General features: G+C 37.5%; 1 protein-coding gene across 2 annotated transcripts in view; it reads right to left on the bottom strand.

The window, feature by feature from the left end:
- Positions 1 to 6,774: 6,774 nt before the first annotated feature.
- Positions 6,775 to 13,445, bottom strand: part of Slc6a15 (solute carrier family 6 member 15) — a 54,182-nt gene continuing 47,511 nt past the window's right edge. Inside the window, 2 exon segments of one of the 2 annotated variants that reach the window (NM_172321.3) lie at positions 6,775 to 8,121; positions 9,442 to 9,604. In NM_172321.3, coding sequence (NP_758824.1) covers positions 7,750 to 8,121; positions 9,442 to 9,604 — 535 coding nt within the window. In that variant the 3' untranslated portion in view covers positions 6,775 to 7,749. 2 annotated transcript variants of the gene reach the window in all.

Raw genomic sequence — 13,445 nt, 5'->3', positions numbered from 1 at the left:
AGCTCTACCTCAAGGCCACTCCTGGGCACATGCCCAAAAGATGATCTACAATCTCATAAAAGTATTTGATCAATTATGTTCATAGCTGGTTATTCATAAGAGTGTGAAACTGTAAAAAACCTAGATGTCTCTCAACTAAATGAATATAGAAAATGTGGTATATCTACACAATGGACTACTGTTCAAGCTTTAACATCAAGAACATCATGAATTTTGCAGACAAATGAATGGAACTAGAAAATATCATCCTGAGTGAAATAACCCAGACACAGAAGGACATGCATAGAATATACTCACATACAAGTGGATATTAGCCATAAAATAGAGGACAACCATACTTTAATCAATGGACCCAAAGAAGCCAAATAACAAGGAGGGCCCAAGGGAGAATGTTTGAATGTTAAAAGGAAAAACAAAATAGATGTTGGAGGTCGATGGATGGAAGGAACTGGGTGGAAGTGGAGATAAGGAAGAAAGGGAGAGATAATACTAAGGAGAACAGGGTATAGAGAAGGGAGATCCGTGGGTGGGGGTTGGGGAGGGCAATCTCTAGGAGGTACCAGATACCTGGGAGAGGGTAGTCTCAAGAGGGTCTATGGGAGTAACTCTATCTGAGACTCCTAGCAGTGGGTGTATGGGTCTTAAAGTGCCCACTCCCTAGAGCCAGGCAGGACTCTCAGTGGAGGTATAAGAAAGCATCCCACCCAGAAAACCTTCGATCCACAATGTGTCCTGTCTACAAGTTGTGCAGGGACAAAGAGCAGAGCTGAGGGAATAACCAACAAATGACTGTCCCAAATTGAGACACATACCGCAGGCGAAAACCATTTCCTGACACTATTAATGATACTCTGTTATACTTGCAAACAGGATCCTCACACAACCATTCTATGAGAGGCTCCACTCAACAGCCAATGGAAAGAGATGCAAAGACTCACACCCAAACATTAGATGGAACTTGGCAGTTCTTACAAAAGAGTTGGATGAAGGCTTGAGGGACCTAAAGAGGACAGGGACTCTATAGGAAAAGCAACTGAGTGTTCTAACCTGAACCCTTGGTGGCTCCCAGAAATTGAATCACCAACCAAAGAGCAAGTACAGGCTGGACATATCCCCAGCACATATGAAGCAGATGTGCAGCTTGATCTTCATGCGAGTCCCCCAGTAACAGGCTCAGGTACTGTCTACAACACTTTTCCCTGCCTACCTGTGGATCCTGAGTCCCTAAATAGACTTTCCTGCCTGGCCTCAGTGGAAGATGATACACCTAACTCCATGAGAGGTTAGTGAGGGAGTAACATCCCAAGGTGGGCTTTCTCCCATAAAAGAAATATGGAATGGGTGGAAGACTTGCATGAGTGAGTACTGGGCTAATATTTGGTTGTAAAGTGAATAAATGAATAGATTTTTAAAATACAGAATAAACATATACTATGAGGAAGTGAAGACTGGTAACTGCTATTGAGAAGAGCACATTGGTTATCTTTGTTGTTCCTCAGGTTCTTCCTGAAGTAGTTCAGGACAAAAATGATTGATATGATAAAATCTGAAGTAGATCTTATAAAATTGTTGAATTCAAATTTTTCTCCCCAAAGGAGGATTGAGCAACTGTACAATTAAAAATTAGACACTTTTACTTAATACATTTAGTAATGACCTCCCTGCGAAGGCTCCTTCTTACTGTCTCCTCATTTCAGTTTTATAAGTGAGTGTTGGCATCCTTGGATCCAATTTCCCTTGTCAATGTAGGGGAATCAATGCTCGTGAGGGAATGATGCCACATTGCTCACTCCATTTGAGAGTGTTAAACCTTATGTCTGCTTCTTAGATGAGGGTGGACTATAATACTGAGATTTCAGGTCAGTTTACACTTAGTAATTATTCTTTTAACTGAGAGTCTGCTTCGATACCATGATCTCAGAAGGTGTTTAAGCAACATAGCATATTCTCTTTGGTCTCTTAGGTTATTCTAAGGCAGGCACAATGATCTCAAATCATGGTTCACTAGAGTAATATAAGTTGAGGCTAGAGTACACAGAAGTAGAATGATCTCATGTTAGCATCCACTAATATGACATGATACCATGTCATGATACCATGATATGATATAATGTCAGGATATATACGATTGCCATGTTCTCAAGTCAAGGAACACTGGGGTATCATTTTCTCAGGTGAGGTTACACTTGAGTATAATTTAATGCACACTGAAAGACAATGTTTTTGTAACTACTACAATTGCCTTTATTGAGTAAATTTTATTCTTAGAACTAGGAACCAATCTTTTGTGATGCCATTTACAACTAGAATTGCTTTATTTTCTGTATTTTTAATACTTCTTTCAGGTTTTCCAAGATGTCTATGACTAAGTCACTTCATTTATAATACAGAAAACATGATTGTATGGAAAATTACATATACTGGTTTTATGTGGAAATTCATATTTCAGCAGTACAGGGTGTTATCTGTTAAGTCTGTTATGATACCTGGTAGCAAATGAAAACCAAAGTAATTTCTGGGTCATAACCCATCATTGTAAATAGAGAATGTGCCCACAAACTTTGAACAAGGGTGCTGCTGGGCTGAGATGCAGGAGGCAAGGTGATGGAAAGATTGGATATATATCTTTCAATCTTTGTGTTTGTGTGTAGAAAGTTGTAGGGATTTTGATTATATTGAATCTAGACTGATTTGGGTAGAATGATTTTTTCATAGTGCTAATTCTACCAATCCATGAACATGAAAGAACTTCCTATTTTTCTAGCACCTCTCTCAACGTCTTTGGAGATTTAAAGTTTTCATTGTAGATATCTTTTGTCTCTCTGCTTAGGTTTATTCCTGGGTATATTATCTTCTTTGACACTGTTGTAAATGGAAGTGTCACTGTGCCATTTTCTCACCATGTTTGTCATTGGTGTATAGAAAAAAAGTGATTTCAGTTTTCCTTTAATTGAAACTACTTCTTCTCTTTCTATTACTGAGTTCCTTCCCTCCCCTCTCATGTAAATCTACCCCCTGTCTCTCATTAAAAATCAAATCACCTTCCAAATATTTAAAATAAATTCAGAATAATATCATAAGATGGAATAAAATACAACACAGCAGAAATATGAACAAAAAAGGAAAATAGCTATATTTTAAACAGGCACAAGAATGAGATATTGACACAGGGACCTATTCTTTCACAGACTCAGAAATCTCACAAAAATCACTAAACTGGAAGTCATAGTGAATATGCAAAGGAACTGAAATGGAAAATAATATAAATACACACACACACAAAATAAAAATTAAGACAAAAAATAACATTTTCACATTTTCTTCTTCTTCTTCTTCTTATTATTATTATTAGAGAGAGGGAGAGAGAGAGAGAAAGAGAGAGAGAGAGAGTTAGTTAAGATGTCATATCACAGTAGCGGAGGTCTCTTGATCTACCCTATGGTTCCTGGAAATAAGCTCATGTTGTCAAGGTTGGAGTCAATCCACCGAGACATCTCAACACAATTTTATCTTCCTTACGCTAAAACTGAATGTACTCTAGAAAGTATATCACCACTTCCTAGTAGAAAAGGAGAGGATCTTATATTTGTATTCATTACATCTTCCTGCCGAGCTCTCATTGCCAGTAATCTTGGGAAATACTAGAATACATAGAAAGTTAAAACTTGATTGAAAGGGAACTCTGTGATGCCCATGCTGTTATCCATGAAGGAGTGGGACTTGCAGTGATGAAGTTGTTATAGTATACTCATGTTTCAATCAGCAACCTCTCACCCAGGCACTAGAAGCAAGTCCAATAAATTCTTCACTTCACAGCATAAAGAAAACTTATCATAAGCAAATGCTATTGTAAAACACACAAATGTACGGGAACACAAATACATCTTCACGCCATTACGTTCCAGAACCGAGTTGTATTGTTACAATGCCTCCTACACTGACACCCTAACCCCATTCCTAAGGCCATTCCCTCTCACCCTTCATGTTATTCTCAGCACTGCATTAAAGATTCTGCACTTAAACTGGTACAACCATTCTGGAAATCAGTCTGGAGAATCCTCAGAAAATTGGACATTGAACTGCCTGAGGATCCAGCTATACCTCTCTTGGGCATATACCCAAAAGATGCCTCAACATATAAAAAAGACACGTGCTCCACTATGTTCATCGCAGCCTTATTTATAATAGCCAGAAGCTGGAAAGAACCCAGATGCCTTTCAACAGAGGAATGGATACAGAAAATGTGGTACATCTACACAATGGAATATTACTCAGCTATCAAAAACAACGACTTTATGAAATTCGTAGGCAAATGGTTGGAACTGGAAAACATCATCCTGAGTGAGCTAACCCAATCACAGAAAGACATACATGGTATGCACTCATTGATAAGTGGCTATTAGCCCAAATGCTTGAATTACCCTAGATGCCTAGAGCAAATGAAACTCAAGACGGATGATCAAATTGTGAATGCTTCACTCCTTCTTTAAAAGGGGAACAAGAATACCCTTGGCAGGGAAGAGAGAGGCAAAGATTAAAACAGAGACTGAAGGAACACCCATTCAGAGTCTGCCCCACATGTGGCCCATACATATATAGCCACCCAATTAGACAAGATGGATGAAGCAAAGAAGTGCAGACCGACAGGAGCCGGATGTAGATCACTCCTGAGAGACACAGCCAGAATACAGCAAATACAGAGGCGAATGCCAGCAGCAAACCACTGAACTGAGAATAGGACCCCCGTTGAAGGAATCAGAGAAAGAACTGGAAGAGCTTGAAGGGGCTCGAGACCCCATATGTACAACAATGCTAAGCAACCAGAGCTTCCAGGGACTAAGCCCCTACCCAAAGACTATACATGGACTGACCCTGGACTCTGACCCCATAGGTAGCAATGAATATCCTAGTAAGAGCACCAGTGGAAGGGGAAGCCCTGGGTCCTGCTAAGACTGAACCCCCAGTGAACTAGACTGGTGGGGGTAGGGCGGCAATGGGGGGAGGGTTGGGAGGGGAACACCCATAAGGAAGGGAAGGGGGGAGGGGGATGTTTGCCCGGATACCGGGAAAGGGAATAACACTCGAAATGTATATAAGAAATACTCAAGTTAATAAAAAAAAAAAGATTCTGCACTTTCAGTCTCCTTCATAGCTGCAAGGAGATGGCCCTTAGCTTTGCCACCCCTCAATGTAAATTTAAGCCAAATCGTGAAGAGGTAGTATAGAAAAATAATTAACTTCAAATTTTAGGTTCTAGAGAAGGATATTTTAAATGATTGTCTCTTGTTGCTGTTGCTGTTGCTGCTGTATTCTACAATCGCTGGAAAAGGAGAGATACAACTCTCACTGCTAATAAGTAATGAGTGAACAAACGATGATTGTGCCTAGATTTTAATTTCATGCTGCACTGACTCAGTGTGTATGAGGAGTGATGCCTATTTTTATTTATTACTCATTTACTTAGAGACAGGGCACCTATGTAGCACTGTTTATCTATCTCTCTATGTAGATAAGTTTGAATGTGAAATGCAGAAATACCTCTACCTCATCCTCTGAGTACTGGGCTCACAGACAGGAACCACCACACCTTGCTCAGACTTTTACTTACCAGATGCTGAAATCAAGGCAAAGGTTACTTAAAAGCAAAACTAAAGAAGGGACCATATGACAATATTAAAATAGGGACATTTCCCTTTGTTTTAACATCTTGGCTAATGTTCCTCTTGTTTATGAGTAGAGGATGGAGATCTGTTTTTACTATAGGAAAGATCCCAAACTACAAACTTTACAAGAAGAGAAACGAAATCACACCCTCACAGAGCCCCGTCTGCTGCAACAGCATGCAGAAGACTGAGCTCACGGAAGCAATAAATGTGTCTGCCAAAGCACTGAGAGATACAAGGAGCACTGGAACATTAGCCTAAGAAAAGTGAGATCCTACCAGGTGTGACAGCATAGAAGGATCCAATGATATGAAAGGATTCAGAAAGAGAAAGTCAAATATCGCATACTTTAATTTACGTGTGTTTTTGTCATTGTTTGTTTGTTTGTTTTTGTAACCAATGTAGTTGAAAACCAAGGGGAGAACAATAGGTTACCAGCATCATGGTCCTGGTGGAAATGGAGAGAAAGAGACAGTTTTGTGTGACGAAGGAATGTGGGTGGCTAATCTTAATGATGGATATTAATATGGCTGGAAAAGCATTGTAACTCAGTGGTAGAGCACTTGCCTAAATTGCACAATATGCTGGACTTAATATCTGGTAAAGGAATGAAGAAATGCAGGGACATAAGAAATCTGATTATAAGCATGGGGGACAGGGGAGAGGATAGGGGGTTTGTGGAGGGGAAATTGGGAAGACAGATTACATTTGAAATGTAAATAAATAAAATAACCAATAAAAAGAAAACTCGGATTAAAAAATCTGACTATAATTAATAATATTATAATGTTTATTCAAAATTGTTTTGTGTGCACGTCCTGTTTTTTAGCTAATCACAGACATGAAACAGTTGAGGCACCCAACTCCATACACAGTTTGCTAAAAGCTGTGTGCATTTTTCCATGTTAAAGCACCACTCAATTATTAAATTCTTGTTTATTTGTCCGGAAAGTGGGCTCAGCCCTGTGACTTGGTTAATCCAACTTGGAATGTGATGATTATTCTAAAATGCTTAAGTACTGGCTGAAACACAGGACAGTCTAGCTGAGGAGTTTGTAAGAAGCATAATCCAGTTCAGGTGATCCAAGTACAATCAATGAGGGAGACAAACACCATTGTTAAACTTCGTTTATTTGTAGGTTAAAATGTAATGCCATACAGTTTTAACAATCACTTAAAAAAAAGAATTCGTATTTGCATAAAATGAAGCAAAACAGAAACATATGAAATCAGATGCTATCTTGCTTCAAGTTTTCAAACCAGCACTTAAGAGTCCTGATGCGCATCTCTATACATTGCAAGTATATTATATAAATATACTATAAGTGATCTCAAAACCACAATAAATATTAAGTAGGTTTATTAGGCACACGGCATAAGAAAAATGCAGTCTGCATAATTCTCGAGAGTCCCTTCAATCATTTGCACACACCTATTTTACACAAAATATATGGCCACTCCAGGAAACCCTCGATCACATCTGGACTTAACCTCTCATCCACCATCAGTGCCTTTTTACTCTTTAATACTATTGCTCTAGACGGCTATCATATAAGAAAATACTTTGAAGTTTTCTCCAACTAAGTGCCTAAGGTTTCAATGCTACCAAAGATAAGTACAGGCTATCTACAGAACGTACTCATGGCAATGTGCTGAAAAGCACCCGCTCACACACAACTGTTCATGGTAATACTGGAACTTACTCCGAAGGCAAAATTATGAATTGTAAGATATAACAGGGATTTTTTTTTCAAATCGCCAATAATATTAAATCCGGAAACTATTAGAAACTGAGGTAACACCTTTTTTTTAAGAGATAGAAATACTTGAAAGTATGTCAAAGTGCTTTTTAAAAAAATCCTGGCAAAATAGGACCCCAGTCAATGTAAGCTTTGTCTGCAATTGTTACTTTGTAATTGTAAACTGAGGATTGCTCTTCTGGAACTGTCTTAAACTGTTGAGATTAAAGATGGCGGCTATGGACACCTGAGATCACCTTGTGACAAGTGAAGCTCACTGCTTCTCATAGTAGAACCAATGCTCATTGATAAAAATGAACCAAGCTCAACCCTTTGCTTTCACTCAGCTACAAGTCAGACTCGGGCATATCTGGCATATCTGCCATCAAATACCCAATCCCATAGCGTCCATTGGGAGCAGTGTCCAGGGTCGGAGAACCACTCTGTTTTCGATAGATATTTTTACCAAAATTTGGAGACGACATTTCACTTGGTATCTTTCCGTGAATGAGGCTTGCATCATCTCCGTCTAAGTTCACGGGTTCTTTCAGGACTCTTCCTCTCTTATAGGTCACAGAGGCCAAGTTACCAGAACTATCATCTATGAGGTTGCAGCGACGAATGACGAAAACGACTGGGACAGGAAGTATAGCCAGCACCATCAGAGAGAAACAGACCACCATCCCCCACATCGGGTAGCTCAGAAATTCTTCGGATGCCTGGTAATGCAAGGGAGTGAATAAATGTCATACATCTTTCTATGTGCTCATATGAAGGTGTTACACTGGCCTTGGGTTTATATGTTTAAGTTTGGATAATTATATCCCTATCTCTGACGGACGGACAGTAATCTAATGGAAGCAGTGACATTCTACAAATTCAAAGATTATAAAGTCTGATCATTCGTATTGTGGTTTGAATTCTGCACTAGCCATGTGAAGCTTGATAAAACCGAAGAAAACTATAAAGAAAGGGGAAGTCAGGAGGAAAAAGGCAAACCTACACACACACACACACACACACACACACACACACACACGTACGTGCGCGCGCGCGCGCGCGCTCGAGAGAGAAAGAGAGAGAGAAAGAGAGAGAGAGGAGGTGGGGAGAGGGAGAGGGAGAGGGAGAGGGGGAGGGAGAGGGAGAGAGAGGGACGGAAGGAGGGAGGGAAGGAGGGAGGGAGGGACGGAGGGAGGGACAGAAGGGAGGGAGGGATGGGGGGAGGGAGGGGCAGAGGGAAATCCAACTCCCCAACCTGAATACAACTGCATCTGTTAGCCTAAGAAAACTCAAAAGAATTGGAAGTAATTCAGAAAGCCTGTCAGTCACCCTTTTGGTGTATTTCATCACTAAACAATAGACATCTGCTGTGTGTACCATACTATATTTCAAAATCTGAAAACCTAGACTTTGAAGCACATCTGGTCCCAAGGGTTTCGATAAGGGTGACGGGTTGTTCTGTTTCCACTGTGAATTTTTTGTTATTTGGTAGAATTATTGAGCATAGGATAGTTAAAGTAAGCACAGTGGTCTATAACAGCTACCACAGATCTCATGTCTGAGCCAATGTGACCAATGCTACCCGAAAACAGATCTTCCATAGTGTCTGCTCTTAGAAAACAATTGTAATAAACCCTTGATTCAGTAGATGTTTAAATTATGTCTATATCACTAATACATATTTGGAGTGTTGGGAGTAGCTGAAATGTAATGAATTTCTATGGAAAAATATTTCTGGAGGTTTTTCTGTTTCTAGGAGTCAAAATCTGTGCAATCACCGTTCTTGGTGATAAGATGAAGAGATCTGGTTTAATAATAAGTGAAAGACTGATGAGTCTCATTTGTTAAAGAAGTTCACAGTGTACTAACATCACAGCTGTGCGAAGTACATATCATAAATCTTAGCATCCCCAAACCAAAGCAGTGCATTCAAAAGCGAAACAAAACAAGACAAAACAAAACAAAATTACAAAGCAAATAAAATACAAAGCAGTGGCATAGTTTCACTTTAAAATAAGCTTTTTTATTTTGTGTTTTACCTTCTCCTTGATCCATGCATTATATCCCGGAGGACTTAATCCCATATTCACAATGCTAGCTATTAACAATGTTACTAGCATTAGAGGAGAAATGTATTTCCACATGTAATAGTAATATTTGCTTGGAGCAAATCCTAACATGTCTGTTAGGTCTTCTAGAAACCTGGGTAAAAAAGAAAATATTTAATTTTTCTTCCATTTTATTGCATTATCCTAATTAGTTGACAGAAATCTATATTTAAACACTTTAGTAAGTTTTGCACTGACCACTGCTTCAAGGAATAAATGGATAGCTCTGTGAACTAAGAGTCTACCATTCAAGTATATGGGTCCAAGTTCAGATTCCAGCAGCCACATAAATACACTTATCTTCAATACATGCATAAATGCAACTATGCACAAATTCATAATAAAAAATGATTTATATATTGAATACTTACTTTCAAAATACAACGAAGGTTAATGAAAACCTTTGGCCAATTATTGAAGTACATACTATGGATGATTATGAATTTTATGAATGCAAAATGTTGTTATGTTAGTCATTCTCATCATCATTTAAAAATAATGACTCAGTGCTATCATTAAATACCACCAGTGGGTGTTTATATATTTAGGGAATTTTTACTGTTTTTTTCCAGTGGTATTTCTTAAACAATGTTCCCATTTTTTTAAATTTATTTACGTATCTCTCAAGTCCAATCTTATTCTTCAAGTTCCTCCCCTATATTTTGTATTTTCCAAGGACTGTCTCTTTATTTTGTCCTATAATTTCCCAGTGGCAATTGTATGAGGACATCTCCATTTTCTTCTTCACTAAGCTACCTGTTTCCCCTCCTATTCGCAAATTAGCCATAAAAGCAGAGTGGTAGTCAGATTTACTTTTTAGGTTTTGTCTCATTATTGTGTTAATATTTATAGAGGAAAATAATCAGTCTTTTAGATATACAGCACCAATATCCTAATAGTATACAACCACTGCAAAGTAGTCACCTTCCTTCATGCTTAGCAAAAAGTGAACCTTGTAACAACCTCGATAACTAAAAGGGTAAAGGGTCTGGCCACCAATGGCCTGAATTAGGTCTCCAGAAACTACATAAAGAGACTCAATATATGAAAATGGTCCCCTGGACCACATGGGTGCACTGTAGTATGTTTTATACACACACACACACACACACACACACACACACACACACACGAAAGAAAATGTGATAAATTGGTAAATACATAGATAAATGAAAGTGAGTCTTAATTGTCACCCACTAGTTCTTGTACTGATGTTTCATTCAGACTTTCTTGGAATCTAATGTCAGATCTCTGGTGAATTCTGAAGTGAGATCATAATAATTTTACTTACATTTTCTGACAACTGTAATTGTCAACAGTCGCTACACTCAAATGTCAGTTTAGCTAATTAAAAAATTGGTTTTTCTTTACTTTATTATAAACATATGTAGCTTACAAATAATATTTGAAAAAATCTGTTAACAAGCATATTTTCATTAGAAATGATTTTGCTTTATCAAAATAAAGTTTTACTTTGGTATAATTTTCAATATGCTTTCTAGTACTAAAAACCTAGAGATCTGGGTCAAACATGACATCTGCTTATGAAGACCTTGTGTGCCCTTTCAACAATCACATTATGTCTTATTCAGGCCAGCTTCATCAGCATAGCATTAGTATTTGTTCTGGGATAGATAGATAGATAGATAGATAGATAGATAGATAGATAGATAGATAGATAAATGATAGATAGATTTTAGAGAAAATACATATTAGATATAATATACATATATATTAGTGTATACTAGATATAAATATATTATGTATACATATCTAATACATAGAAATATGTATTAGAGAATGGTATATGTAACATAATATGAATACATAAGTGAAAGTTACATATCAGAACAAACAAATATACATCTGATATATATATACACATGTATATATATGTATATATATATACATGTATATATACAGTTTTTTCTTAACTTCTGTGAAGTTCCCTTCTCTAACCAATCATTATCTCCACCTGATTTTATGAAAAATATAAAAATAAAAATTATTTCCTCTTGTCATATAACTAACGACTGTGCTTTTTTATGTTCCTTTAATTTTGAGTCTCATTTATGACATGTTTACATTTTATGCACAATTATAACCTGACTTCCAACACTCCTGTTTTTAAATCTACATTTTTTCTCTATCATATTTTTTGAAAATTTAAATAGTACAAAATTCCTTCCTATTGAAATTTCAATCAGTTCTAAACCTTCACTTGAAAATCCTGAGAACTATTTTTAGTTTTCCATTCTTTGCTGTGTCTCTGTCCCTCATTTCTTTCTTTTGAAATGACTTACTTTCCTTGAGATTTCAGTACACTTAAACAAAATTTGTTCTCATGAATTTTCAGGAGGGAGAAATTATAACACCTCCATTTTGACCTGGTAATGGCTCAAAACTGTGGGCGGAGCTCCTTCTCTCATTTATCCCTTCCTTCTTGTTGTATCTGATGATGTCTGCCCTACTAAATTAATTATATCCTCCTTATTTTCTCCTCAGAGCAGAGTTCACCTTGGAAGGGGTCACTGCTTTATTTATTTTCTGAGACTGCTTCATTCCTTCCCTACTATCTTATTGTTTGAGATCTTTGCATCCCTTACAGTGTGGGATGGAATCCAGGACAGAGCTTCTTTTGATGCAGTGAACTACAGACATAAAAGAAGGTTCTAGAAACACGGCTGCATGTTCTATGCTGGCCTCCCACACATATGGGATACCATATAGGTCTTGAGGATGACAGTGGCTTTTTCTCAACCATTTGTGAAGAGTCATAAAGGTATCTCCTTACTAGAGGCTATAAGTCTTTAATTTCACTATTATAGACAAGGAAGAAATAAAACAGAAGGAAAAGAAACATCTCAGTACAGGGGAATGTCACGATGGGGAGGAGGGAAGGGGAAGTGGTTGGGGAGGGGAACACCCTTATAGAAGGCAAAGGGGGATGGTAGAGGGGGCTTATGGATGGGAAACCGGTAAAGGGAATAACATTTGAAATGCAAATAAAAAATATCCAATATAAAAAAAAAGGAAAAGAAACATTCAAACAACAGAGAACTATAAAGCCATCGTCTCTAGGGCCTGGGGATATTCCTTTTACATTTACATTCACATTTGCTAACATTCGCTTTGTTCTTATGCTTCAATATTTTCTTCTTCGGTGTTATTGGTATCTCAAAAGTTTAGATTTTAGATTATCTACTATTAATTATCTACCAACTTTCAACTGTATTAATGGAGATTCAGGTAAAAACTACATAAGGTTACTGAGCTCCTGAAACCACAAACCACAGGAGATGAACAGGCAGGATTCAAAGCTGCTCTATGATGTGAAAGGAAAACTAATTAAATTGGAAAAATCTTGCCTGAGAATTCTATACCACAGCCTAAGATAAAATGTGACCTTGGAAATCAACATACGTTATTTCAAATGACAGCTCTGCCATCTCTTAACCCACATCCTTCTCTCTGAATTTCATTTTTTGTACTTACAGAAATGCTATATCTACCTTGAAAGTACTGTTAAAATCTTAAATGACATGCAGAATAAACTATTGCCTGCACAATAGGTATTCAACAGATGTAGCTCTTGTCAACATTACTTTCCCTTCTGTTGTTACTACTGTTTAGGGACACTGCTATAAAAAATTATATCTTCTAACAAGCCTTCTGAAAAATAATGAATATTTAAATGCAAATCTAAACTGATAACCTATTGTTTGAGAGAGCAGTCTCATAACAATATCAGTTTCTAGCACACTGAAGGTAATGAGTCTGTGGCTTCCTGATAACACATTGAGAAATTGGGCTTTGAAATAAAAGTCTAAACTAGTGTTCTAGCTGCACAGTTAGAACATTGTCTCTTCCTACACAACAAGGAAGAATTTCCCATCCAAAAAATGTGTATAGTTTTAGTCACTGGAGAAATTTTT

This window comes from Rattus norvegicus, chromosome 7 (genome assembly GCF_036323735.1).
Source record: "Rattus norvegicus strain BN/NHsdMcwi chromosome 7, GRCr8, whole genome shotgun sequence".
NCBI classification, from domain to species: domain Eukaryota; kingdom Metazoa; phylum Chordata; class Mammalia; order Rodentia; family Muridae; genus Rattus; species Rattus norvegicus.
Note: the sequence above shows the minus strand (reverse complement) of the source record. Positions and strands in the feature narration are given on the sequence as shown.